The 25,725-nt window shown below is 56.3% G+C and overlaps 2 protein-coding genes across 3 annotated transcripts in view; one reads left to right on the forward strand and one right to left on the reverse strand.

Moving 5' to 3' along the window:
- CORO7 (coronin 7) overlaps positions 1-12,477 on the reverse strand; it is a 38,512-nt gene extending 26,035 nt beyond the window's left edge. Inside the window, exons 1-7 of one of the 2 annotated variants that reach the window (XM_040590994.1) lie at positions 12,369-12,477; positions 8,712-8,808; positions 8,339-8,413; positions 6,501-6,571; positions 5,938-6,121; positions 5,208-5,284; positions 3,956-4,006 (exon numbers count right to left, since the gene is read on the reverse strand). In XM_040590994.1, the coding sequence (XP_040446928.1) occupies positions 3,956-4,006; positions 5,208-5,284; positions 5,938-6,121; positions 6,501-6,571; positions 8,339-8,413; positions 8,712-8,808; positions 12,369-12,428 (615 nt within the window). In that variant the 5' untranslated portion in view covers positions 12,429-12,477. Of the gene's footprint in view, positions 1-3,955; positions 4,007-5,207; positions 5,285-5,937; positions 6,122-6,500; positions 6,572-6,672; positions 6,981-8,338; positions 8,414-8,711; positions 8,809-12,368 lie in introns of those variants that run through there. The other variant, XM_040590995.1, reaches the window with a different exon arrangement.
- A 1,193-nt stretch (positions 12,478-13,670) lies between these two features.
- Positions 13,671-25,448, forward strand: DNAJA3 (DnaJ heat shock protein family (Hsp40) member A3). The gene is made up of 11 exons (XM_040592034.1): positions 13,671-13,874; positions 14,014-14,135; positions 14,448-14,531; positions 15,284-15,490; positions 16,601-16,753; positions 17,785-17,932; positions 18,759-18,823; positions 19,724-19,852; positions 20,310-20,425; positions 21,182-21,279; positions 24,349-25,448. Exons 1-11 carry the CDS (start codon positions 13,694-13,696, stop codon positions 24,369-24,371), a joined length of 1,326 nt encoding a protein of 441 aa, XP_040447968.1. The 5' UTR covers positions 13,671-13,693; the 3' UTR covers positions 24,372-25,448.
- The last annotated feature ends 277 nt before the right edge of the window (positions 25,449-25,725 follow it).

Genomic DNA, 25,725 nt, shown 5'->3' on the forward strand with positions numbered 1-25,725 from the left:
GCCCATGGGATGGTGGCTACAGCTTGGGAGAGGGGCTGGAGTCCCTCTCCTACCCCTGGGGCCACAGGCAGGGCTGGGGCACTCCCAGCCTCAGCGGGACAGCACAGTCCTGCCCCACACTGGGTGTGCTTGCAGGGCTGTGAGCCCCATGTGCTCCCAGGCCCTGAGCTCTGCCCCAGCATAGCCCACCAGGTGGAGGGACAAACCCACAGCAGGGCCAAACCCCTGGGGACACCCTCCCGGCTGTCCCCAGGGGCCCTCAGCTCCGGTCCCACCACTAAACCAGAGTTCATTAAAACGTGAGCAGGAGCGTGCGCTCGCCCGGTGCGCGTGGCCGTTCCCTCGCCCCCGGTCCTGCTGAAATGCCGGCGGAGGAAGTTTCTCGTGAGAACGAAGTCAGCTCTTCTCCATCCCACACTGGCCGCGCTCGGCGGCAGCCCTGCAGCCCAGTGCCGACGGCACCCACCCCGGCCCTGTAATGGGAGCCAGGTGCCGGCCAGATGCACGCAGCGTGCGGGGGCGGGATGTGGCCCATCGGCTCCGCATGCTGCCGGCTGGGAGTGATGCCGTGTCCGCTGGACACAGCTCTGCTGCGCCAAACTGGGGCACAAGCACACGTGCAGCCACGCTGCCCGCACAGCGCAGGACGGTCCCTCCCATGTAGCAGCTTTCTGCCCCCATGAGCCACCAGCTTCTTTCCAGCAGTGTCTGCAAGTGTTTTTGATTGCACATGCCTGTCAGTAAATATTTTTGAGGATGCACCCCCAGCAGATATAGGTTGATTGATGCATACAATGATATGCATGTACAGCTGAAGGTCTAGTATTTTCTCCCTGCACCCTCACGGATTGCTGTGTGCACCTTGCTTTGGAGAGCACTGCTTGAGAGGACAAGCAAGACCCCGGCCCACTGTGCAGGCAGTGTTTTGCCCCTGCCAGCCTCGGGGAGGGGAAGCTCAGGACCCAGAGGAGAGGCTGGCCAGGGGAGTGGGCAAGCAGAGATGCCATCCTAGTAACCCATGCCATACCCAAATCCCTGCCCTGCACTGGTCCTGGTGACCAACGTGGGGCATCAGCCGGGGTACGGGCACCCTCCCACTGCCCCGACCCCCCTGCTCAGTACTCTGTCCCCTGTCCCCTCACGCCAGTGCATGATGCACCCCAAGGGCACGTCCCAGGGGCATGTGGGAGGGACGTTTTGTGGGGTTTGCCCCACATTGCAGGGTGGGCGAGGGCGGGAGCAGCAAAGCATTGAGCCCTGGCAGAGCCAAAGCCATGAGGAAGAGGATGTGACTCGCTTCCAGCAAGACAGTCAAGGCAAGGAGGGCGAGCATCAGCACCCATGGGAGGGGAGGGCAGGCTGCAGCCAGGGCAGTGCGGCCTTGGGAGGGGATGAGGCAGAGATTGGGACTCACAGGACCCCTCCAGGACAGCAGCACTCAGCCCCAGCCCCAGCCAGGCAGGGGGAGTTGCAGCTGCACAGGGAGGCACAGCAGGACCCGCTGCAGCAAAGGGGTGGCTCCGGCATCTCCACTGCCAGTTTAGGGGCACCAAGGAGGCACACTGAGCAGCAATGGGGTGCAAGCACAGCCCTAATGCTCGCAAAGGGGCTGCTGAAGTTGCAGCTCCCTGCTCCAGTCCAGACGCAGCAATGAGAGGCTGGGGGTCCAGCAGGATGAGGCCACTGCTCTCCCAAGGGAAACCATGGCCTTGTGTACGTACTGGGCACCCTGTGGGGTCAGCCAGACCCCAGCCCTGCCACTCTTGCTGTGTCATGTGATCCTGCCTACTACTGGATGTGCTCAAAATAGCTGCCACGGACATAGCTGGGACTGGGGGGCTCAGGCCCCCGCCAGGGGCACTGCCACGGAGCGCAGGCAGCCTGCCAGTTACCCTCCTTGCCACCCGTCCTCGGTCCCCAGCCCCATGTGTGCTGCATCCGTGAGACCTGACAACAGCATCAAACATCACTTGGTGACCCCTCCTCCCCGAGGCTCTTATTTTAGCTCCTCTTCACCCTTCTCCCCCTGCTCTAAAAGAAGGAATGGCTTAATGAAGCAGGTGTGGCAAATTAAGAAAACCAGCCAGAGAAACAGCTTTCTGTCGAAGCTGGCTTCGGCACCGTGTGCTGCAAAGGGACTGGGGTGAGCCAGCGGCGGTGCCGAGCCTGAGCCCAAGACCTTGGCCTGCTGCTGAGGAAACCCAGCCCGCGGTGCTGCAGGGGCCAGCCCAGCTGGAAAACTCATCGCGCTGCTCACCTTGCTCGCTGCTGTGAAAAACTAGGCAACTTCAAAGCCAGGAGCTCACGAGGTGCTGGCACTGCACGGCGGCCCCAGCATCACCCGGTTTTGTAACTACGCTGGCCCGGGGGAGAAGGAGCCTTTCCAAATAACCCGGCCCTCCAGCAGCCGGGGAAAAAAGAAAAAACAGAACACGGGAGTGCTATTCCTCTTGGCTAAGCAAGCCCTGCACAAACTTCTAGAGGATTTATGGCATTTTAAAGTTTTCCCCTTCAGCACAGTACTTCTCCAAGACTAAACATCTTCATCAATTCTCAGCCGGCTGGGGTTAGGGCTACGGCACGGCAGTGCTCGGCCGCGGCAGAGAAGGTGCATATTTCTCTTGGCAAACCCCGAATGCTGGCCCCGGGCTGGATCAGACGGCAGTGGAGGGAAGTGAGCTGCCTGCTTTGAACAGCCACCATCATTCACACGTTATTTTTAATAGCTCAGCGAGACAGAGTCCACCCTCCCCAGGAGACTTGGCTCGAGCCCATCGCGCTCACAGCTTTGCCGAAACGCCATTATACAAGCTGACAGGTCTGGCAGGGGGAGAAGCAGGGGGCAGGCGGGGAAGGGAGCAGCGCCTGGGGCTGTCGGTGGATAGGCGCAGGATGAATTTGGGAGCAGACACTGGTACCTTCCATCCACACCAAGTGGCACCCAGAGCAGGGGAACGTCACAGGGGCCACTTGAGGGCTGGGAGCCCTTTGCCCTGGCTTGCTTGCACGTGCATCCGTTGGGTTTATATTTATATGTTGTGGTGCTGTATTTATAAGGCTGCCTGAAAGGTCAGGGCACCACACGTACCTGCAGAAAGCACCTTACAGGAGCTCAGCACCTGGGCTCCATGCAGAGGCAACTGGAGGGTCCCAGTGCAGCATACTGCCAAGAGCACCAGCTCCTCTGGTCACTGCCCAGGGCTACCGCTCTGCCTGAGCACAGGCACCACAGGCCGTCAGTGTCTGGAGCCCATGGGTACGTGCACACCGGTGGCAAGAGAGGCACAAGGAGCGGCAGAGCTCACTGCAGCCATCTCGCCCTGCTCTCCACTGCATCCCTCCCCTCCCAAAGGCTTCCAGCCCCTTCTGCAGTGAGGGCCGGCAGTCGCCGGCAGCCAGAGCCCTCAAGCCACAGGAAACCTCTAATAAGAGGCTGTTTAAACTCGATGTCAAGGCTTAAGTCCTCTACTTATTTCCTAATGGCTGCTATTTGCTGAGCTGTGCAGATCCAGCCACCCAGCCATCACCCTTTGCAGGTCCTCATCCCCAAGAGCCTTTTGCCCAGCTCCCACACAGTGGCACCGAGCCCGGGAGCCTGCAGCCCCACCGCAGCCCTCCTGCCCACGGTGCTTGGGATCACCGCCTGCAGGGTGCTGGATCGCTGCCCGCAGGCAGACAGCCCCAGCAGCAGCGTGCCACTGCACTGGGGGAGCTTGCCGACCTGGGGGGAGGGCAGAGGTATCCAATGCCGAAGCCCACCGGGGCGGAGGATGAGGCAGCCCTGTTCCCCCTGCCCTCAGCCCCTCCACCGCGTTGCGGCTGGGGCCCCTCCCAAGCCGTGCTAGGGCTGGGACAGTTTGGAGCTCCAAAGCCCACCCCACAGCAGGCAGTGGGCACCCTGGCTGGGCAGGGCTGCCTGCACCATGGCACCCAGCACACCCGGGAGGGACAGTACCTGGGAGGCAGTTGGGCTGGCTCGAGGGTCAAAGATCCGCAGATTCTTGTCCTTTTGAGATAAAAAGAAAACAGAGGAGGGTTAAGGACCCTGTGGCTAGTGGGATGTCAGGCTGTATTTGGCAGAAAACTGGAGCGAGCAGCCCCCCTCCTTGCTGCCCATCACTCTCCTGCCTGCAGTGCCCGCCCCTATGGAAGGCTTTCAGTGTCCTCTAGGTCCTGCCCCACATTGCTGGCAGGGGTGCAGCCCCAGGACCCCCACAGCCTCACCAGGACCCCCACACCCTCAAAACTGCTCCCAGAGAAGGGGAAAACAGAGCCAGAGCTGGAGCCTGACCGTTGGTTACCATCCTGCCAGCACTCCAGCATCCCATGGGCAGGGGAGGGAGCCTCTCTTCTGTCTGGTACCCCACAGCCAAACAGGGTGCGGGGTGCCCTTCGGCAAGGGCTGTCTGGGACACAGAGGCAGCACGGAGGTGCCCCAGTGCCAGCCTTGCTGCCAGGGTGCTATTTGGTGAGCGCACGTTGTGCTGGCTAGACCCCCATGGCACGGCACGGTATTGTACCGGCCTCATGGGCCACACGGCACAGCTCGGAGGCAGACCCGCACCCCAGATGGCATGGCTTGGGGTTACAGCCCCTGCGCTCAGCCTGCACACTCGGTACGGGCTCCAACCGCTCGCTTCGCCTGCACACCCAGCCCGCACGCTCCATCTTGGGCCCACCTGCTCACTCAGCCTCCGCCCTCCGCACAGGGGGGCCGAGGGCTCCTCCACCCGTGGGCTTGGGCTGCTCGCCCAGCCGGGCTGGCACGCTGGGTCCCGGCCCCTGAGCGCTGCCTGGGGGCCTGGCAGGCGCTGCGCTGCACGCTTGGCCCCGCACACCTGGCGCCGAGGGGAGGCTGCTGGCTCAGGCCGTACGCCCGCACTGCCCACACTGGGCGCGGAGGCCCGCCTGCCGCCCGGCCTGCCCGCTGAGCCACCCTGCCCGCTGAGCTGGCCCGCTGGGCCCCCCTGCCGGCCCAGCCGCCCGGCCCGCCCGCCACGCTGCCTGCACCGCCGGCTGCCGGGCGCCAGGCGCCATCTAGTGCTGCCGCCCTCCGCGGCTCCGGCGCCGCGCGCTGACCCCATTCCTGCCTTTTTCTCGCCAAAACGGGGTCACCGCGTGACCCGCGCCCCCCCACACCCACCCCCCCTCAGGAGCAGGGTGCCGCCCGGCCGTCCCGCAGCCAGGCCGGCCGTTGAGCCGCTCACCTTGCAGGAGGTGCCGAGGAGCCGGCCGTCTCGCTTCCAGGCCAGGCTCTGCAGCTGGTCCCCGTGGGAGTCCAGGGCTGCGGGCGGAAAGCAGGCTCAGGACCGGGATAAGCGGGGTCCCTCCCGCGGACGAGGCAGGTGTACCGGCAGGAGCCATTGCTCTCTCTCCCTCCCTCCCGTGAGCGCTTCCTCACGGAGCAGCGATCTGGCCTTTCCAAAGGGCTGGCAGCAGCCAGAGCAGAGGCCAGAGCCCACCGGGACGCTGCTACGTCCGTGCAGGGAGCATCCCCACACCGCTGGCAGCTCCATACAAAGGGCAGGAGCCCTGGGAAAGCCACAGGGCACTTACACCCCTGTGCTGCTGCCCAGCCTCCTCTCCCCATCACGTTACCTGAGGTCTGGGCAACGCTGGTCAGCAACAGCCCACAGCACCCACATCTACCTGTGCACTGGGACATGCAGGGAGAAGGACCTGTCACCCCAGGGGATCCCCAGCAAAGCTGCTACAGACACCCTGGGCAGTACAGGAGCCTTTTACACCACTACGTCAGGGCACAGGGGAGCCCATGCACATGCACAAGGGGCTGCAGTGCCCCCTGCCCAAAAAGCCACCTGGGCTGCCTGCACAGTGGCACCGAGGTCCGGACCTGAGCCCGTTGCTTGAGCCCAGGCACCAGCACAGCAGAGATACACATTGCGGGCAGAAGCTGGCAGGCACAGCCATGCCTACCTGTCAGCAGCTGCTGCTGCCCAACGTCCCAGACGGTGACTTGCTTCCCTGCGCCACTGGCCAGGATGCCGTCCGCTGTGGGGTGGAACTGCAGCATGTCCACTGGCCCCCCCCCGGGCCCCAGGGTCAGCCCCGCACCACCAGGCATGTCCTGGCTGCTCTCAGGCAGGCGCCACACCTTCACCTGCAGCCCCAAGGAGAGGTGGGTCAGTCTCGGCGCAGGTGAGAGGGACCCAGCTGGGTGCCGGCAGCACTCGACCTGGGCTTGCTGCTTTTCCAGGCTTTGGTCCCTAAAGGTACCCAGCAATCCCTCATTGCAGCTCGGTGGAATCAGAGCTGCAGGCATCTCAGGTGGGAGAGGGATGATCCCCAGCCAACACCATCTACCTTGTCCCCTACAACCTGGGGACATCCCACACCGCTTCCCAAGGCTGGCACCCTCCTCCCCAGGCTCCTCTTATTCCCGTCACTCTGGCTCCATCTCCCCCGGGCTCTACAGTGAATCCCAGACATAGCTGGGCACACAGGGTGCCCCCTTGGGATCCCGGGCACCGAGCACTCACCGTCTCGTCAGCAGAGCCCGTAGCCAGCAGGAACTGATCAAAGGGTGAGAAGTCAAAGTCTGTCACCACATCTGGAAGGAGAAGGGCAGAAGTTCAGACTCACCTCACCCCTGCAGACAGCATGTCTGCCCACCTTTTCTCTTCCCCAGCCTCGGATTCTTTTCATACACACACAGGTACAGGCAGGCGCGGGCAGCTGGGGTCAGATCCAGCCCCACCAAGGCACTTTGGAGCAGCTCAGCTTTGCTGCGAGAGCTTGAGCCCCTCCACGCTGTCTGTCCGTCAGGGTCTTTCACCCCTTCGTCGGGCAACCGGAGCCATGAAGGGTAGCACTGTGCAATTGCATCTCCCGGTCTAACCCACCGCCACCCAGGTTTGGCTCCAATTTCAGGTCGGACATCCCCAGGAGGCAGAGGGAGAACCACAAACAGCACAAGGGCATCTGTGCCAGCCTGGATGCCGGCTCGCCGCAGCCAGCTGGGGCCGTGCTGGTAACAAGGCTCCCTTTGTAACGCCCCGGCTCGGTGTGCCGGCAGCAGGGACGCTCCTCACGGCTCCAGTGGTGGGGCCCCGTGGGAGAAAGGCTGGTACTGTCAGCAGCAGCCCCTCAGATGCATTTGACACACTCAGGAAAGTAGGTCACTGTGTACTTTTCCGCTTCCAGGAGGCTGCCGAGAGACGGGCCCAGGAGGCACGAAAAGCGAGCAGCTTGCTCTGCTGCATTTGCCCCGGGAGGAAAGAAAAATCTTTTCCCCGCTTTGGAGGCGTTGCTCTGGCACAGCCAGCTTCAAAGGGCTCGTGCTAAATCTCATTAAGAAGCCATTAATGTTGTGCTGGCTGCCAGTGCACCCCTCCAGAGCTCTCCTGGGAGCAGCAGAGCTCATGGCCCGCCTGCAAGTGCAGTGCAGCTCCCCGTGCCCAGCCCCGTGCCACTGGGGCAGGGACAGAGCTGGGCGGAGGTGGCACAGCCTGGGCATGCCACGCAGCCCTGCAGTGATGCCAAGGCACCACACGCGGTAAGGCGGTGCTGGGACTGGCTCCTCTCTGGCTACTCTGGTGCAGTTTTTAGGAAATGGGGTGTCAGTGCCCCCAGGCTGGCACTGCTGCTCTGACACCAGGAGAGGGGTACCCTGAGCTCCCCACCACTCACTCCCCGTGCCTGGACAGGAGGCAGAGCCCTCCACCCCCACGGCACATGCTCCTCTGCCACTGGCAATGCTGCCAGCTGCCTCTTCTGCTGCAGCACTCATTCTGCCCACGTCAGGGCTGCTCAGGGCCATGTAGCCACCGGTCCAGCCTGTTCCTCCCGTTGCTGAAGCCAGGTACACCCGTGCTGATGCCATCCCCAGCTCCTCCAGCAGCCTGGCACTGCACGTACTGGGAATTTCAGGGCATGCAATGAGTAACATGGGAAGAGGGTGCTAGAGGAAGAGTGTGAGCAAGAGCTACACATCCAGACCTCCCTGCAGCTCAAGGGATGAAGGGTTGTGGATCAATTCAGCTCCTTAGCAGAAGCCCAGCCTGACAAGAGCCCCATGTGCTCAGCACGGCTGCCGTTGGCTTGTGCTTCGTACACAAGGGAGACATGTCAGGGCCACCTTGCCTGTGTGTGATGGTCCCTGGGGAGTCCAGCGGCTTTCCTAGCCCCTTGCCTGGGAGACAGGCCATCATGACATGCCAGGCTGGGACTCAGCACCTGAGCCCCTCCGCACAGCCCATGCAGGACCAAATGCCTGCTGTGGAGGTGGCAGGTGGTACCTGACTCCTTGGTGCCCTGGTGCACAGCACGGTGAAGGTACAGGACAAGCCAGACTGGGACCGACAGACACCCAGCTCACCTGAGTGGCAGCAGAGCTGAGCCACGGTCCTCTTGCCTCCATCTTCGCACTCCAGTGGCACGACACCCAGCACACCTGCAGGAGAGGACACAGGAGCAGGTCACCAGCTGCCCACCAGCCTACCTATCACCCAGAAGAAGCTCCCAGGAACCCCCACAGCCTGGGATGCAGCAGGGTGTACCCAGCTTTGCAATGCAAGCTAAGAGGTGTGAGATTGTCAGCACCTTTAGGAGAACTTGGGGAGAGCCTCCTCCACTCACCCTCGTGCCTTCTGGGGTCCATGGGGCTGACACACCACCCAGCCCCACAGGGACCACAGGGGCAAATCCATGCCCCACCAGCTGCACCCAGCATCCCTTCCCTTGTGCCTCACCTGTCGCCTCGGCATTGAACACAATCCAGTGACAGCTGGCCTTCACATGGTTCCCACAGGATGCAACAGAGCCTGCTCGGATGCCCCCAATCCAGGCCTGCGATGGAGAAGGAAAACTCATGTCAGGAGATGCATCTGTTTTAGAGGGGCCCAACGTTGTGGCCAGAGCACGGCTGGAGGGGACACAACAAAGCATTGCCACAGCATTGACAGAGACCCTCAGCCCCAACGGAGCTCCCATGCTGGTGGACCTGGCACTACCTGGAGGCTGCCAACACCAACTGGATCATACTGGAGGCACATTTGCAGGGCCCCGTCCTCTGGGAGGGCTGGGCAACGTGGCTGCTCATGGTCCCTGGGTAAAAGCATAGCCCCTCACTGGGGTGGGAGGCTTCAGGGCCAGCTTTGCCAGGAATGGGAGACAGCACTGCCTCTCCCTGAAACTGTCCCAGGCCTGGGCTCTCCCATGGTGGGAAGGGCTCAGAGGACTTTGCGATAAACCAGTGTCAGGGAATTTGGGGCAGGACAGAGGGTCTTGGGCTATGAAGCACCACAGGGTTGAGCTGTGGCTGACCAAGGCAGATAAACACCTCCATCAGCATGCTTCCCACATGGACGTGCAGCGAAGGAAATTCATTACAGCTCCAAAACCAAATCCCCACTTTGCAGTGTTTCCCACCACTACTCCACAGCCGAGCACTGCACCTGTGGGGCACTGGGATGCCCTGCATCAGCCAGACCCGCTCTGGGTGACACAGACACCCAACCTCAAGTGGGCACCAGGATCAGGAGCTACTTGGCACACCCAGGGCCAAGTCCAGCCCTCAAGCAAAGGTGACAGCAGGTGTTTTGCAGCTGCCATCATGCCTATATGCCTACCAGCGGCCACAGGGCATCGCAAAGAGCTGCAGTGGGTGGCCGCAGCGCTGGATACCCCACACACAAGGCAGAGCCTTTTGCAGGGAAGCGAGCTGTGTGTGCAGCCCCAAAAGGACAAGCCCTGGGTTTCCTCTCCTTGCACAGTTTCCTTTTGAGGCCTGACAGAGAGCAGCAGTTCCTGCAGAACTTCCTCTGGTCCTTGTCACAGCAGCCTGCTCGGTGGCAGACCTGTTAACCCTTCTCCTGCCGAACGCAAGTTCCTCTCCCTGCACCCAGCAGGTGCGCAGGGGGCTGCAGCGGAGATGGGGAACAAGTCTGGAGCATGAGCAAGACCCAGGAGGAAGGGCCCCACAATCTGTGTCCTATCACCCCGCACTGGTCTCTCAGTGAGGGGAGACACCAGCCACACCTGGCCCTCAGCATCTGGGGGTGCCAGGCAGGACCCCTGCAGTGAGATTTTACAGGGGGACTGCTGAGCGGGTCCATCCTGGCCCTGCAACATCCCCGCATGCAGCCAGGAGCCCTGGGGGAAGCAATCCTTCACACAGCGTGCCAGGGAGGCTGGTAAAGCATATGGTACCATCCTGGCTACCTCCTTAAAACAAACGGCAAGCTTTCAGGGCGCCTCTGCCAGCACAGCCCTGCAGACACAGCCTGAAGGGGAGAAGCAACTCAGATGTGATCCTTGGTGTTTACACTGCACTTCCTGATCTGGCCAGGTCAAGTGTCTGCCTTCACAAACAGGCTGCTCAGCTGGGGACATGAGCAGCAGTTTCCCACTGTGACACCTGAGATGGGTTTGGAGATGAGATGTCCATCTCCCACCTCCTGCCTCGCAAAGCTGGGTGATGTGGTCTTGCTTCCCAGGGACACATTTCATGCCTGGATGGGAAATGCCTTTCAGAAAGGCCACCTCCCACGTGCCAAGCCTGGTGTGGGCTGATGGAGGCAGAGCAGATGCCTGCCCACACACTGGGGTGAGAGCATGCTGCCCTTCGGTGTCCAGCAGACCTCCCCCACCACGGGAACAGACACTAGGGCAGCGGTGATGGGAATGTCCCTGCCCGCAGGGACCCTCCGATGGCCAGGCATCTCAGCACCCACACTGCACAAACACGCACGCTCCCCAGGCTGGCTGTTGGCAGCAGCTCATCTGCACCCTGCGGTTTGCAGCCATATGCTCAGCCAGCTGAGATCTCAGTGACCTGCCACCTGCTCTGCAAATGCACTGAGGCTGGCATGCCAAGGGGTGGTGGGATGCTCGAGGCTGGGCACAGCGGCAGGGGCCACCGTGTCCCCTCCTACAGCTGAGGCTCAGGAGGATGTTTCAGGTGCTTGCTGGGTCTGCAGAAGCATGTGAGTGCAGGACAGGCCAGCCTGGCACAAGGACAGCTTGGCTGGGAAGTTACAGGGAAGTAGAGTGCTGATGACGAAGGGCTGGGCAACAAACATTTTGGTGGCCCTGGGGCCCCCAAATTCTTTTCAAAAGCAGCAAGATGCAATGACTTATAGCAGCAGCACCCATCCAGCCTGAGCCCTCCACTTCTGGCCACATGGTGTAAGCCAAAGCTTCCCATACCCCTGTGTCACCCCGGCACGACTGGTAACCAGAGCAGCCTATGCCACACAACTGGCCCATGCTGTCCCTTCCCCACAGGGGACTGTCCCTGGCAGGGACTCTGCTCCAGCTGTGCCAGCTCCTGCCTGCTGGGAGCCATCCAGGTAGAACCCCACCATCCGCCTCCACTGTGGCAGAGCCGCAGCAGCCTTGCTCACAGTGCTGGGTGAAAGGTGTCTGGCTCTGGGGAGCCCCAGAAGTGCTACGTGCCCTGGTAACACTTTCTGACATGGCTCACCTGGCACAATCCTGCCCTGACCCCGTACCTCTGCCCCTGCCCTGCCAAACCTGCAGGGGACAGGGATCTGGGGGAGCACCCCGGCCAAGCTCCGCAGCCTGGGATAGAGCAGGACAAGGCTACCTGCTGCTGACACCATGCACCAAAATGGATTACGATGCTCAGCACGATTGGGGCTGGTCATACATGGAGCAGAGGCCAGAGCTGGGCACCACATGGCTCTGTGCTGCCCAGTGAGACCCACCAGACCACTTGGCCCCAGCGGTGCCAAGCTCCACAGCTTGTGGGCAGGGTGATGGAGCTCAGCACTGTCCCGCAGGGCCCCAGTGCTTCCTCTTTGCCTGCGGAAGCAGGGTGGCAGGAGGGGGGCCCAGCATTTCACGCTCAGGGTGCATGCTTCCCCAGCTGGCACAGGCAAGCCACCCGGGGAGGGCCGAGCAGAGGGGGAGCACCAAGCCGAACTGGAATGGCAGCAGCACGAACCGCCTGTGCCCAGCCACGGCCTGGCGGCAGACGCGGTGCAGCCTGGCTCCCTGCCGCCACGGGACGGGTATCCCAAGCCGGCTGCACCGGCACAGCTCCCAGCCGGGGGGGCTGCACCACCCCAGGACAGAGCTGGGGTTCCCCACCGGCGCCCGGCGGCAGAGGACCCTGCGGCAGTGGAGCCCCCGCGGACACGGCGGTGGGAAGCGGCGGGTGCCAAGGAGGGGCCGCACGGGCGATGCTGCCGCACCGCGGCCCGGCACCGGGCGGGGGACCCGGGCACGGCCCCGCCACACCGGCGATGCCGCAGCAGCGGGACCCGGAACCGCCCCGCCGCCGCTGCGGGGCCGGTCCTACCGTCTGCCCACAGGGAGCCCCGGCCCCGCCGCGCCCGCGCTCCCCCGGTCCCGAACGGCGGGGAGCATCCCGCGGCGCTCACCTCCCTGCGGGGCAGCCGGGCCTCGGTGTGCCGGAACTTGGACGCCTTGAAGCGGTTCATGGTGGTCCGGCCGCACCGAGCCGCACCGAGCCGAGCCCAGCCGCGCCCGGCCCGGCCCCGCCCCCGGCGCTCGGCCCCGCCCCTCCGCGCTGGGCACACCCCCGGCCCCTCCCCCCACGCGTGGCCTGTGCCCCCGGGTGCCCCCAGCGCGGGCACCGCGAGCGGGGCACAGACCCCAGCCCCGGCTCCTCGGGACCCTCCTCCTGCCCTCAGGGCCGACCCCGGCGCCGGAGCCGCTCGGCTCCTGGGGGTCCCGGGGCGTGCAGCCACATTGCCTTTCTGCCGCAGGGATTCGGGGTCACCAGCTCGTGGCTGCCTGCCCTCGGGCACCCGGGGCTGCCACCCCCGCCTGTCGCCGAATTCCCCGCTGGAGACAGGGGCAGCTGTTCCCTCCGGCTCCGGGCAGAAAGCATGGAGGTTTCCAGTCCCTTGTCCCCTGCCCGGCCTTGCAGCTGCTGGTGAAGAGCAAGCTTTGTGTGCAGACAGCTGCCAAGGAAGGGCAGGGGCAAGAGCGCTGGATCCCAGCACCCTCGAGCCCACCGGGGCATCACCCACCCCCGGCAGAGCCCAGGTCTCCTTCCCTCCAGCCGGGCTGCAACACCCGTGTGTGTGCACAGCGGGAGCAGGCAGGACCCGACACATCCTCTCCGCCGCTCGGCCCTGCCGCCGTGTCCCCCCGCACACCCCAGGGCCGAACACCCCTGCTAACGGGTGTTTCATGGCGGCCGCCCCGGTAACGAAGGCAGGCCGGCAGCGGGCTGGGCAGCAGCGAGCCTGAGGAGAGCAGCGCCGTGCCGGCGCAGCCCTGCCGGGCCTTCGCTGCAGCTCTGCCCGCGTTCCACCCGCCCAGGCGCTGGGGCGGCAGCACAGGCCCTGAGCGCTGAGCCAGCCCCGCTGCGGGAGGCCCGGCCGCCCCAGCCCCCCGGAGGCGGGTGTCGCGGCGGGGCGCGGAGCCTGGCTGGGGACAAGCTCATCCTGAGGGGGTCCTGCCCGCAGCCCCTTCCCCGGGCCTCCCCCAGAGGGAGCCGGAGCCGCCTCCTGCCCAGCACCGCTGCCCCGAGGCCCTCACGGGGGCTCTCTCAGTACCGGGGCTCGGGGGGGGGGTGCCCGCTGGCAGCGGGGCCGGGGCGGGCTGCGAGCGCGGGGTGACACGGCGGCCCCGCTCATGCGCAGCGACGGGCCCGGGCCCGGCGCGGGGCTCTCGCGCAGGCGCGGCCCCTCCTCCCCCGCCGGCGGCGCAGGCGCAGCGCTGCGCGCGGGCCAAGATGGCGGCCAGGAGCTCGTCGCGCTGGCTCGGGGCGGCCGCCGCCGTGGCCGCTGCTAGGAGCCGCGGGCCGGGGGACGGGCGGCTGCCGCTCGTCTGGCTCGTCCGGCGCCTCAGCGGCCCGCCGCCGACCGCCGCCGTCCGCCGCCTCCTGCCGCTGCGCGCCGGGCTGTGCGCCGCGGGTGAGCGGGGCCGGGGCCTCAGCGGGGCCGGGGCGGCGGGCGGCGGGACCGGGCCCATCCCCCCGGCCTTGTCCCGCCGCCTGCCCTCTGCGGCGCAGGCCCGGCCCTCACCCGGCCCCTTTGCCCTCCTCCTCCGCAGGGACGAAGCACGCCGCCGCCTTCCACAGCAGCGCGGCGGCCCGCGCCAAGGAGGACTATTACCAGGTGCTGGGGGTGCCGCGCTCCGCCACCCAGAAGGAGATCAAGAAGGCCTACTACCAGGCACGTGCTGCCGCCGAGCCCTCCCGCCCCTAAGGCCGCGGTGTCTGGGCCCGCTGCGGGCCGGGGCCGAGGGGCTGGTCAGCGGCGCGGGCCGGGGTGCCGTGACTCGGGTCTCCCTCCAGAAGGCCCTGGGGTTGCTGAGGGGTTCGGGAGCAGCTTCTGTAGTTCTTTATATTGGGTCGATAGCGGGAAATGAAGGCTTTAGTTCCCTTAAATACAGATAGTGAATACCAAGCGCTGCCTGGTGTGTTTTTCCTGGCGTGTGAGATATAAAGTACTTCTACCCGTCTCTCATTCCTTTTTGTTGTTTAGTTGGCGAAGAAATATCACCCTGATACAAATAAGGATGACCCTAAAGCTAAAGAGAAGTTCTCTCAGCTGGCAGAAGCCTATGAGGTAATGTGTGTGATTTTGCTGTGATGAAAGCGAGGAAAGGTCAGAGGGTAGGTGGTGGGGGGGAAGCATTTCCTCTGTGTGTTTCCTGTAAAACCATGGCTATTTTTTGATGTCTTGCACTTCAGGCTTGAGTGCCTTTGTCCTAATGGTGTCTCCAGCAAATTACTTAGCCCAAGTGGCTGATTTACCTGTATATGTTTTGGGCTCTTCCAGTTTGTGCTCTTTCTTAGCACTGAGTGACTGGCACGGATGCAGTGGAATTATTGGTTAGCTTAAATAACAAACAGAAAAACCTGTCAGCAGGTACTAGCTGCTGGAGACAGGTATCTCGCACTGTGCTCCCCCAGCCCCATTTCTTCCCATTCTTCAGATTGTTCAGAAATCTTGTGCTGGTTTTTGCTTTCATGGCTTTTCACATTACCCCAGCACCCTTACCACCAGCTTTCTCCCGGTATATTAATGATCAACTATACAGTGTAAGTCATTCTTGCTCATTATAAATCAGTAAGATCTTGTTGTTTTCCTGATGATGAGCTGAGAGATACCAGGGAAGAAGCAGCTTCTCAATAATTCATATGCTGCTGAGAGCTGGGGTAGCCCTCCTGATGACAAGAAGGTTTGGGAACATGGGCTTGTGGCGGCAACGCCAGTAGACCTGAAGTCTCCTGAGAGACACCGCTTTGCAGATGCGGGTGGCCCTGTTGCTTGGGACCTGTACAGTGTCCTGACAGCATTGTTCTTTTGTCTCAAAGGTATTAAGTGATGAAGTGAAGCGGAAACAATATGATGCGTATGGCACAGCTAGTTTTGATGCTGGCGCAGCAGGTGCTGGCGCTGGGAGGCAGTACTGGAGTAGTGGTCCATCGATTGATCCAGAGGAGCTTTTCAGAAAAATCTTCGGAGAGTTTTCGGGATCCCCTTTTGGTGATTTTCAGAATGTCTTTGACCAGCCACAGGAGGTATGAAGTGCATTTATTTTTTGAGTAATGAAATGAAAATGAGAAATGGAAAACTCAAAACCTGGAGAGGGACTCTAGTCTGGCCCAGATCTCTCTGGGAGCGAGCTTAAGCGCAGAACTTCCTTCTGGGAGTGTCAGCATGTGAGTGTCCCATTATATGGGTGGGAGAGTCACATATTTTTGATAAGCTGTGTAGATACCTTCTCCACAGCTCCAGACAGAATGTTTTCTGGACTTCAGCTACTTCATCTGGTGTTTACTGACACCAGTTGGTGCTGCTAAACAATTCCATCATTGTAGAGGCATCTTCTGGGCCGTATGTTGATTTACATATGTATGCTTTGATCTATAATGCTGAAAACCACAGAATAACTTTTTAACTGTAAAACAAGCCTTCCAGCGTTAGGTTTGACTGCTTAATTGGCTTAATTTTGCAACTTAATGGGCTTAACTTTGCAGTGGAGCCCATAATAAAACCTGTGTCTTGTCTTTTGTACTGCAGCTAAATGTTCTTTTAAGTGTTGACGGTGTTGGCTCATGTGCTGCCTTCAGAAATGCTTGGTATCTGGTACTTCTGGCTTTACTAAAAATTACCTTTTTATTATAAGCAGAATTTTGTATTTGTGAAGTCATCTTTGTTGATGGCTTCCCTTGGTAAATATTGAGTAAGAGCAGATAGTGTCTTTGGGGCTGAAAACCTTCAGCCTCACCTGTTGCTGCATTCCCATTAAACCAAACCTTTAGAAATATTAAGGGTTTTCCTCAGAGCAGAAAAATGTTTGAATTGTATTTTTTACTTCCTTCTTTTCTATTTTTAAATCTTATTTCTGCTACACAACTGCTTATCAGACTGTAATCATTGTTCCTGTAATGTCTGCGATCCTTTTGTACCCCTTTTTATTTATATGAGATGTATTTATATGAGGCAGAAATTGCTTCCTCAAATGAGGCAAACCCTTCTGAATGAGTTTTGCATCCATCCATTTCTTTTCCCTCTCTATTACCTGGATGTATTTAAGCATTGTTTAATATTAGACCTAAAACAATTTTGGTCTGCTTAAGACCCCATTGCACATCAGTTGTAGATCGATGTCCATGTTTCCTGTACAGTATATCATGGAACTGACATTCACCCAAGCTGCGAAAGGTGTTAACAAGGAGATTGTGGTGAACATCAACGACGCCTGTGAGCGATGCAATGGTAAAGGACACGAACCCGGTACCAAAGTGCAGCGCTGTCACTACTGCAGTGGCACTGGCATGGTACGCACTTTTTAAGATGAGTTTTGCTGTGCTTCTCCTTGTAGGGGCAAGTCAGTCCCTCCTGCAGTGAAAAATTCTCACTGCAGTTATCAGCTTATCTTGAGTGAAGCCAAGTTAATGTGGACTGGATGTTAATAGGCTAGGAAGATTTTCTTTGTACTAAAGAAGAGCTCTGCCCAGCTAAAAGCACTAGCCTTCAGGGCCAGATCATCTGGTGTGGTAATCCAGTAAACCATATTTATATAATGTAACAGTTCTGAAATTACTTAACTGTATTTATATAATGTAACAGTTCTGAAATTACTTGGGCATTAAGTGGCATACTTTAAATTGAGGAGTGGAGGGAGGGAGGAAGGTGAGAATAGCCGAGGGTAATCATGAAACAAGAAGATGCATTTTACTTACAGTAAGTATTGATCAACGTTCAGGCTTTCAACTTCCACGCATCAAACTGGGTACTGGCAGTCAGTCTGTGACCAGAACATTGTGTAGTTGGTCAGAGGAGGCTGCAAGCTCTTCCCACTCCTTCCTCGTGTGCTTCAATCTGGCAGGTGGCTTTCACAGTTCAGCCCATAGCTTAGTCTCCATAATGTTTTCCTGGACACTGGCAGTAATTCATGCAAGTGAATTGTCCTTGGATTTCTCAGAATACAGATGTTTGTAGTTCCTTGTGAAATAGCACTGTGAGAAGCTTTGTCCCTTCTTGCACACTAAAGCCTACAGATGGAAAGCATTGGGTTTCCTTTCTCCTTGCCATGAGGCACTTGCTCGTAGTAGTGATGGTTTTCAGTGGAAATCAGAGGGCAATGGCAACTGAATCCAATCCAGCTTCTCAAAAGCAGCATCTTCTTTGGATTTCTGAGTCAGTTTTCTGCTCCACCCCTTGCTAAAGGGTATCACTGTCCCTGTCGGGTTGCATGTGCAGTTAGGAGGACTCAGATGTGCTGGGCCAGTTACTGGCAGTGTTTTGTGGAAGCGAAAAGTACCATCTTGGTACTAAATATTTGTATGATCTGTTTTCTCCTCACTAGGAGACAATAAATACCGGCCCTTTTGTAATGCGATCTACGTGCCGACGATGCGGCGGTCGTGGTTCCATCATAACAACACCATGCATAGTATGTCGAGGAACGGGGCAAACCAAACAAAAGAAGACAGTGATGGTTCCTGTGCCAGCTGGTTAGTGTACCTGTGGGCTGCTCTTTGTTAAATAACTGTAGTTGTTTGCTTCCACTTGGCCAACAGCAAGGGACTGGCTGTCAAAGCACAGCTGGTCCCTGCCAGGTACAAGTGTGAGAGCAATGTAAGAAGTCTTGCTGCAGAGAAGTGATCTTAAGAGCAAAGCAGGTTGATGGCTTGGCAGTTGAATGGGCTAGTAATGAGAGGAACTTTCTGGCCACAGATATAAATGTTTGCTTTGCCCTTCCTGAGCTGAGGTTTTGGTTCTTGCATGGATCCTTCTAGGCAGGTTTTGAAGAGTGAAATCGTCAAAAGGTTTTGCTGCCTTGGGTCTTTCATTTGTCCTTGGTGAAGCCTGGGGAGAGGGTGGGAATTTTGAAAGCCTTAGCTTGCTCAGGAAAGTGTGCTGATGACCTTCCTCACCAGAGAGAATAAAATGATTGGTGGGGCTGAAGACTTGCTTCTTGGAGACGGCCCCGGGTGAATAATATGTAATTTTCTTGCAGCCTTGTGGAGGCTGCAGTGTTCCTTAATCTGATGCATTTCCTAAAGCATTCTGTAGGGACTGAGGTAACAAGCCTGCTCGGGGCATAGTGATCACCTCAGAGGTATGAGCATGTGCTGACACCTTGTTCCTTTGGCCGCAGCTCCTGGGCTCCTGTGAAGAGCGTTACTGTGCTGCCCGCTGGTAGGTCTTGTGCCTCGTGCTCCTGCATGTGCGGGTGCTGCTGTGGTGGCCGGCTTTTGAGGATGGCAGGAGTTGTAGGTATACAGGTAACACGTGGATTATAACGCAAGGTAACCTTCCCTCTTCTTGTGCTTGCAGGCGTTGAGGATGGGCAGACAGTTCGGATGCCTGTGGGGAAGAAAGAAATTTTCATTACATTCAGGGTATGTATCATAAACTGTTTTCGTTATTTAAGTTGGTTGCTTGTTCCCTTTGTGACTGCCTGGGAAGTGACTGCTGGAATGGGGGATGGAGGAGGAACAGCGAGCGAGTGATCCTTTGAAACAGCTGAGGTAACATGATCCACGTGAACTTTCTGAGATAGCTGGAGATCTGCATTGTAACAAGCCGTGTAATGTTAAGTCTGCTCATGAAGAATCCCAGGACAAGGCCCTTAGGGTAGTGTGCATCAAAATGCAGAGCAGGTTCTTGATGCCTTGAGTGTTTGACTTGGAAATGTGAAGGCGCTGTCTGCTTGCACAGGTGGGAGGGCTGCAGGAATGCCTGCGAGAGGCTGGCTGGTCCAGTGTCCTTTTGCAGATATATCTTAAGTGCTGGTTTACACTTTTTTTAGCTGAGGCCCTCTTCTCCTATAGGCATCTGGTCGTAGGCATCTCTGTGAAGGAAAAGGTTTTTTTTCAGTGCCTTTTTACTGGTGCAGGAGGACTTAATTCTCTTCCAGCTTGTGAGGCTGCTGCAGAGGTGCTTGCCTCCCTCTTCTCTTCTGGCTTTCACCTGTTCAGGGTACAGGACAAGGCAGTGTCTTCTCTGTTTCCACAGAATCATGCTGACACTGATAAATTAACAACAGGATTAGGGGAGGGAGTTGCCGAGATAGGAAGCAGGCATCCTCCTAAGCCTCTGGCTAATTATGATTATGTCAAGGTCAGTGTTTTTCTAGAAGACTGAACATTGACTTACACTTCTTAGCGCTGCAGTTGGTGGGTGGTAAAGGGTCTGACTACAGCATTCTGGTATGTTTTCTTTTGAGAATCTTCAAAGCAGTTTACCATGAGGACTTTGTGGTGGTGTGCTCACTTCTTTTTGGGCCTGCCTCCTTTTAGGTTCAGAAAAGTTCTGTGTTCAGAAGAAACGGAGCAGATATCCATTCGGACCTCCTTATTTCAATAGCACAGGCTGTTCTGGGAGGCACGGCCAGGTGTCAAGGCTTGTATGAGACAATCAATATCACAGTAAGTACCGTTAATGTGGAAAAGCTTGGGCATGAATTGGTGTGGGACAGCAGAGACTTATCCTTTGCTTCAAAGGTGGTGCAAATCTCCTAAGTCTGTCAGTATCATGTTTCAGACTTCTTCAGGATTGAGTGTCAGGTAGTTTGTGCTCTGCTTGGTCACGTGTCCTTTCCTATCACGCTGTAGGGACAGGGAAAAGGGAAGGGCTAGGTGGACTTCTGGACAGATCCCATCCAAGGTCTATGGACTGTGCAAGTTTCTTTACTCGTTCCTTCAAAAGTTTTTCTGTCATTATTGACTTAGCTTCTGAACGTGTCCAGGTGCACGAATGTATCAGATATCTCCCATGCTGCTTTGAAGCTTGCTGGAGAAGTACTTAATTTTCATAGACACGTAATGTAATTGCTATATAAATGGGTAAACTAGAATATTAAACATGACACCTCTGTGTTCATAGATACCCCCTGGTATTCAGCCAGACCAGAGAATTCGAATGAGTGGGAAAGGCATTCCCAAGGTTAACAGTTATGGCTATGGAGACCACTACATTCACATAAAGATAAAAGTTCCTCAGTAAGTACAGCTAATACAAATTTCTGTGAAATTTCGAGCTTGTTGCAAAAAATGTTGTTCAGAAAGATTTTGTGAAAATTCTGTACTGCTTTATCAAGATCACCAATATTCTACTCTGCTTTTAATTCTAATGTGAGGTAGATTTTTTATTTTTTTTTTTAATAATAGTATTATTCGGCAGTTCAGCTGTTAAAATACTAAACCCTGGAAATACATCAGTACTTCTTCACCTGCGTATTTGCCTGGCTATCTGAGATTCTGTCTGGATCCTGGTTACATAATTTCAGTCTTCTGGCTTACAGCGCGCCTGTGCTCTCACACCTCCTGCTCAAAGGAACTGAACTTGGCAGCTGCTCTTCAGACTGCTTGGCCACCCTTGGCTCCTGTGGTGAAGGAAACTTTTTAGCTTGTATCGCTGCACTCGACAAGGGAGTTAATTTCCTGAGGGCTCCCTGCCAGATGTGTGTTGTCTTACAGCTCCGCACAGTTCTTCTCAGCACTTCAAAATATTCCAGTTTTTCACTGCACTTTGGTGAAATGCAGTGGGTCATATCTCTCCTCTTTCATTAGGGCTTATTCTTTATAGATTGCTCATTTTAAGAGCACCACAGGTTCTCTCTGTGCATGCCAGGTGTATTCATCTTGTACTTCCAGTAGCTGCCTCTCGTGTGTGCAGCTGGAGAAGGTTAAGGAGGTCTGTAGATACAAGTGTCCCTAAAGACAGCTGTAACCAACACCTCTGTCTTGGACGTGCAGGAGGCTGACGGATCGCCAGAGAGCCTTAATGATGAGCTATGCTGAGGACGAGGCAGATGTGGACGGCACGGTGAACGGGGTCACAAATACAGCATCAGGTGAGCGGTGGGAATTAGTGCTCCTTCCTCATGGAGTTGGTGTAGGCGTGCAGAGTGCTTCCTGAGGGTTCCTGGGGAGGAAGGTGAGCCAGGATCACCTTGAAACAGCGTGTTAGCACAACCTGCCAAGCGTGTTATTTTGGAAATAATTTTCATACGATGTTAATAGGCTGTAGCACAAAGCAAGGAGGTAGCCTCTTTGCAGAAGGCTTTACTTAAATACTTACTGGGCAAATCTGTGCATGAATAGAGAGGTATTTGATACTCCAGGGTCCTGACAAGTTGTGGTGAGTTTCGCTGCGGTGGTGAATGCCTTCGGCTCCCTGCTTCTGCCCCTGTGCCAGAAGTAACTTGTCTTAGTAGCAGAGGCAGAAAAAGAGAATGTGCTTCAGGCAAGTTTCTGTATGAGCTAATCTGTTGTGCTTCTGACCGCAGTGGGGACGTTTCTCCTTGAAAGTTGAAGAGGGAGGACTGCTGTCAAGGCTGCTGTGAGCCATACCCTGTACATTTGGGGAACCTCAGACAGGAATGTTGATTGGTGCTGAGTGTTGGCTCCAGTCAGCACACAGCATCCAGCGTGATGGAGGGAGCGAAGTCAGCTGTGAGCTTTGTAAAGCTCCTCTTTCAGCTTCAGGTTAAAATTTTTGATTCAGCAATTCTGTGTTGTAAGTTTCAGGGGGTGAGGTACCTGGCAGCAGCTAAAGGTAAAACATATGGTAAAATAGTAAGGCAAGGACTTTGTCTTTTGTTACTGGAAAATAATTTTTTCTTTGCTTATATTGGAACAGTGAGCTGTTTCAAGCCAGTTGGATTTGTTTTTATGTTTGAAACCAGAAAGGGCATTTATGACTGTGTATGGCTAGGCAAAGGTTGGAGCCTTTCAAAGCTGCTAAATGATCCCAGGAACTTGGGTCTTCTTTACTACACATGCCAAAACCTGAGGAATATAGGCTGAAGTTCAGGATATTGGAAGGCAGCAGCTGCCAAATACTTACCAATGTTATGTTTTATAGTGCTTTCATAACACACAAGTTATGTCTTTATGCTGAGGGTAAGCATTAAAGGTCAGCCTTGGGAGAGATCTCTAAACAGAAAACTTTCATTCTAGCTTTTTAATGGAATTTATGTGCCGAAGATAAAAAAAGCTCTCCAAATTCATTTTTTAAAAAGCAAACCTGCCAGTTTGTACCACAGTTAAACAGCAAGGTGGATTAAAAATCCCAGTAGTTTGCAATATAGGGACAGGCTGTTGCTGAAAGCGTGTTCTTGCTCTTGGAAGCTGAATTCTGCCACAGGCCTCAGTATTTCATAGCATTGCATCAGTCTGAGCTTGGCGGTCAGCTGTGGGAGGATGGGGAGGACTGGACTTTGTGTTCTCTGTGCCCATAGAAAGCTCAAGGAGGATTTGGGGGTCATCTTACTGATGGTTTTACTGTGGAAAAAGTAGGTGAGCAGAGGTCTCCTTTGTCCTTGCTGTAGCCACTTCTGGATGGACAACAACTTCTCAGACATGTTTATACAGGAAAATTATGCTCGTTGCTGCCAGTACGATTCCTTATCTGGACAGTTGTTCTGCAATACTGTAGTCTTTTCCATTCTAGCCCTGGTTTGTTTTCTCCTTGATACTGCTTGTCTGAGCATTGCTTGAAATTACATGAAGCAGGCTCCCGATATGGTTTTGCATGGCTTTGCTCTAAAGGGTCATGACATGACCATGAAACAGGAAGAGAAATTGTTCCAGGGACCACCAGTACAGCTTTCTTTTCCTGTAAAGTCATGGCTGGCTGTGGTCAAGTTAACAGCTTGGTTTTAGTGGCAGACTCTCAATTCCAAGTGCTTGTTACCAAAGCCTGTGGGGTCCCTGACTTGATTATGTAGCATGAGAATGCCCTCACCAGTTGGAGGGCTGGGGAGAGGGGAAGGGAATGGTGTTACCTGGGCTCACAGTCATCTTTTCCACTTCTGGGGTCTGGGCTTTCCAGTGCTTTCACTGCAAGCGGTCCAGTACCGTGGCCTGCAGCCAGGTACAGCCCTGTATGTGAGGATGCAGGCAAAACCAGCTGCCTTGACTTGACCCTTCCCTATCCAAAATAATTCTCTCGCTTTGTTAATGGTGCTGGCTACTGGTGGGAGATGTGTCTGACTGCAGCCCTTTGCTGTTTGTGTCCAGGTGGCAGGGCCACGGCTAGTGCTGACGCAGGCGGGGATAGGCCTGAGGCTGAGGAGAACAAGGAGGGATTCCTTTCCAAACTTAAGAAAATGTTTAGTTCCTGACACCCCACCTGAGGTAGGAGGCCTCTTGTGTTTTATTGTCCTCTTTCCCCCACACTAAGCAGAACTTGCACTTCTTGGGAGGTAGAAGCAGCAAAAGCACAGCATTGCTTCTCACTTAGCCTCAGGCCTTCCAGCCACTGGTGTGAAAAGCCCTAGCTGTCCCCTGTGACCTGGAGCAAAAAGCCAGAGACTGCTTTTTGCTGTAGCAACAATTCAATTCAGCAAAAGTGCTGGGTACATCTTCAGACAGGTTGCTGGCCTCCCCTGCAGCTCTGCTTCCCTGTCCCCTCAGTAGCTGTACCTGATTCAAAGCATCGAGGGTGTTCCCGTTAGCTGGTAAAGCTGGGACTGAGTAGTTGAGCAGCCACTGCAAAGCCCGGGCTTGCCGGGAGGCGCAGGTGTGCCTGCAGAGCCTCCGGTGCCGGTACGCTCAGGCTGGACTCGGCCCTCCCATGGGCTTCCAGTACCGAGAAGGAATCGGTTGTTGTCATGAAGGAGAGCAAAGCCCTCACCACACAAAGAGTACAGTGTTAGAACTCAGCGTGCCATTTAGTTGGTGTTGCAGAGGGAGTGCTGCAGACTTGACATCGTCTGTGGCAGGCACTGCTGTCTTGGATTCCAGGAGCTCAGCTGCCTGTCACCACAGGCTTTGAGCTCGTCTGTTCTGCATGGCTGACAAAGTGTGACAGCAGGTCAGGTGGGGAGGTGCGCTTGCAGAGTAGGGAGCGGGGCCTGCTGCGCCCTGGGGCCAATTCAGTCGGAAAGCACTAAACTTTTCTCTTGCTTCAACTGCAGGGAAGCGTTCTACTGGAAACTAAGAGCCAGCAGCAGCAGATCATCTTTGCAGTTGGGGATTAATCTTTCGGGCAGTGGGCTCTGGAGAGTGAAGGACATCAGTCGGCAGCACAGTGAGAATCCCAGCTGGAGAGGCTACAAACCACCGAGGCACCAATGATCATCATGATACAAACCCCACCCACCATCCTAGGGACTGGTAATGAAGGAAAATGCAGAAATGCAGCGCTCTCTTGAGGTTGCTTCATATCCCCTACTGCTGCTGGAAGCTTATTTGGTAAAAATTGAAGTTGAAATACTATTTAGAATCCAAAACAGTGAAAATGTGAAATAAAAAAAAAATATCCTTCCAGCACAGAGTGGAGCAGTATGCTGTACAGAGTCCAAGATGGCTGCTGCTCACCTCAGGTGCCCTTCTGAATGCTAGATGTGCTTGGTGAACTTACCACGGCTTATCTTCTCCCAGGAGACTTGGTGGCTTAGTGAGTTTTAACGCTGTCTCATGACAGCCCTCCTAGCTGTCCCATACATCTCTGTGGGAAGGCTCCCTGTGGCTGGGACTCCTCAGAGCCCAGCTACCCCAGCTCCCTCAGCAGCTGTGGGTGTCTTAGTCCTGCTGATTTCCTGCACAAAGAGCAGTGATGGAATCTGCACTTTGCCTCAGGTTGCTCCGCCCTGCCACCTATAACTAAAGTTACAACACAAATGCTGTTGCTTCTGAATGGGTACAATTCTATCACCAAGCCCTTTGCCAGTTTGGGACAAGTCTTTTATTACATTAGCACAACACCTGTAGCATAAATGATTGGTCAAAGAGTCGTCGTTCCTATGTGTGTGAGAATGCAAGTGAAGTGGATCACTCCTTCCAGGTGGAGTTAAGCTCTTGCAGTGAGTATTTTCATGGTTCTGTAGCCCGCTGTTAGTTATACCATGCAGGTACCATCAGCCCACATACTAATCGACCAGTTAAACAAGGACATGTCATAGTCTTGCCCTTAATTTGCTGAAATAAAGCACATGTTGCCTCCTGATTAAACTTTCTGTAAAGTGATTCTGTATCCATGTAAATAAGATTGACTTCATAAAGATATTTAACATGTGCTGTGCCTCACTGCCTTGTCTACTCTTCCAACCTTGTCTGTCATCCGCTTTCCCTCCCCCAGTAACAGGAATGAAGGTCTTCTCTTGGACAAGGAGCAGATGTGGTGAGATCTCTTGAGCATCTCTCCAGTGCTGCAACTGACTTCAAGCACAGGCAGACTGCCAAATCCCAGAGCTCTTATCTGAGCAGTACCTTAAGCATACGGTGGTGTGGGGGAAGGAGCTGTTTAAGCGACGCTTAAATCCTAAGGATAACAGTCTTGCACGGGTTTTACT

Source organism: Falco naumanni, chromosome 4 (assembly GCF_017639655.2).
Source record: "Falco naumanni isolate bFalNau1 chromosome 4, bFalNau1.pat, whole genome shotgun sequence".
Taxonomy (NCBI): domain Eukaryota; kingdom Metazoa; phylum Chordata; class Aves; order Falconiformes; family Falconidae; genus Falco; species Falco naumanni.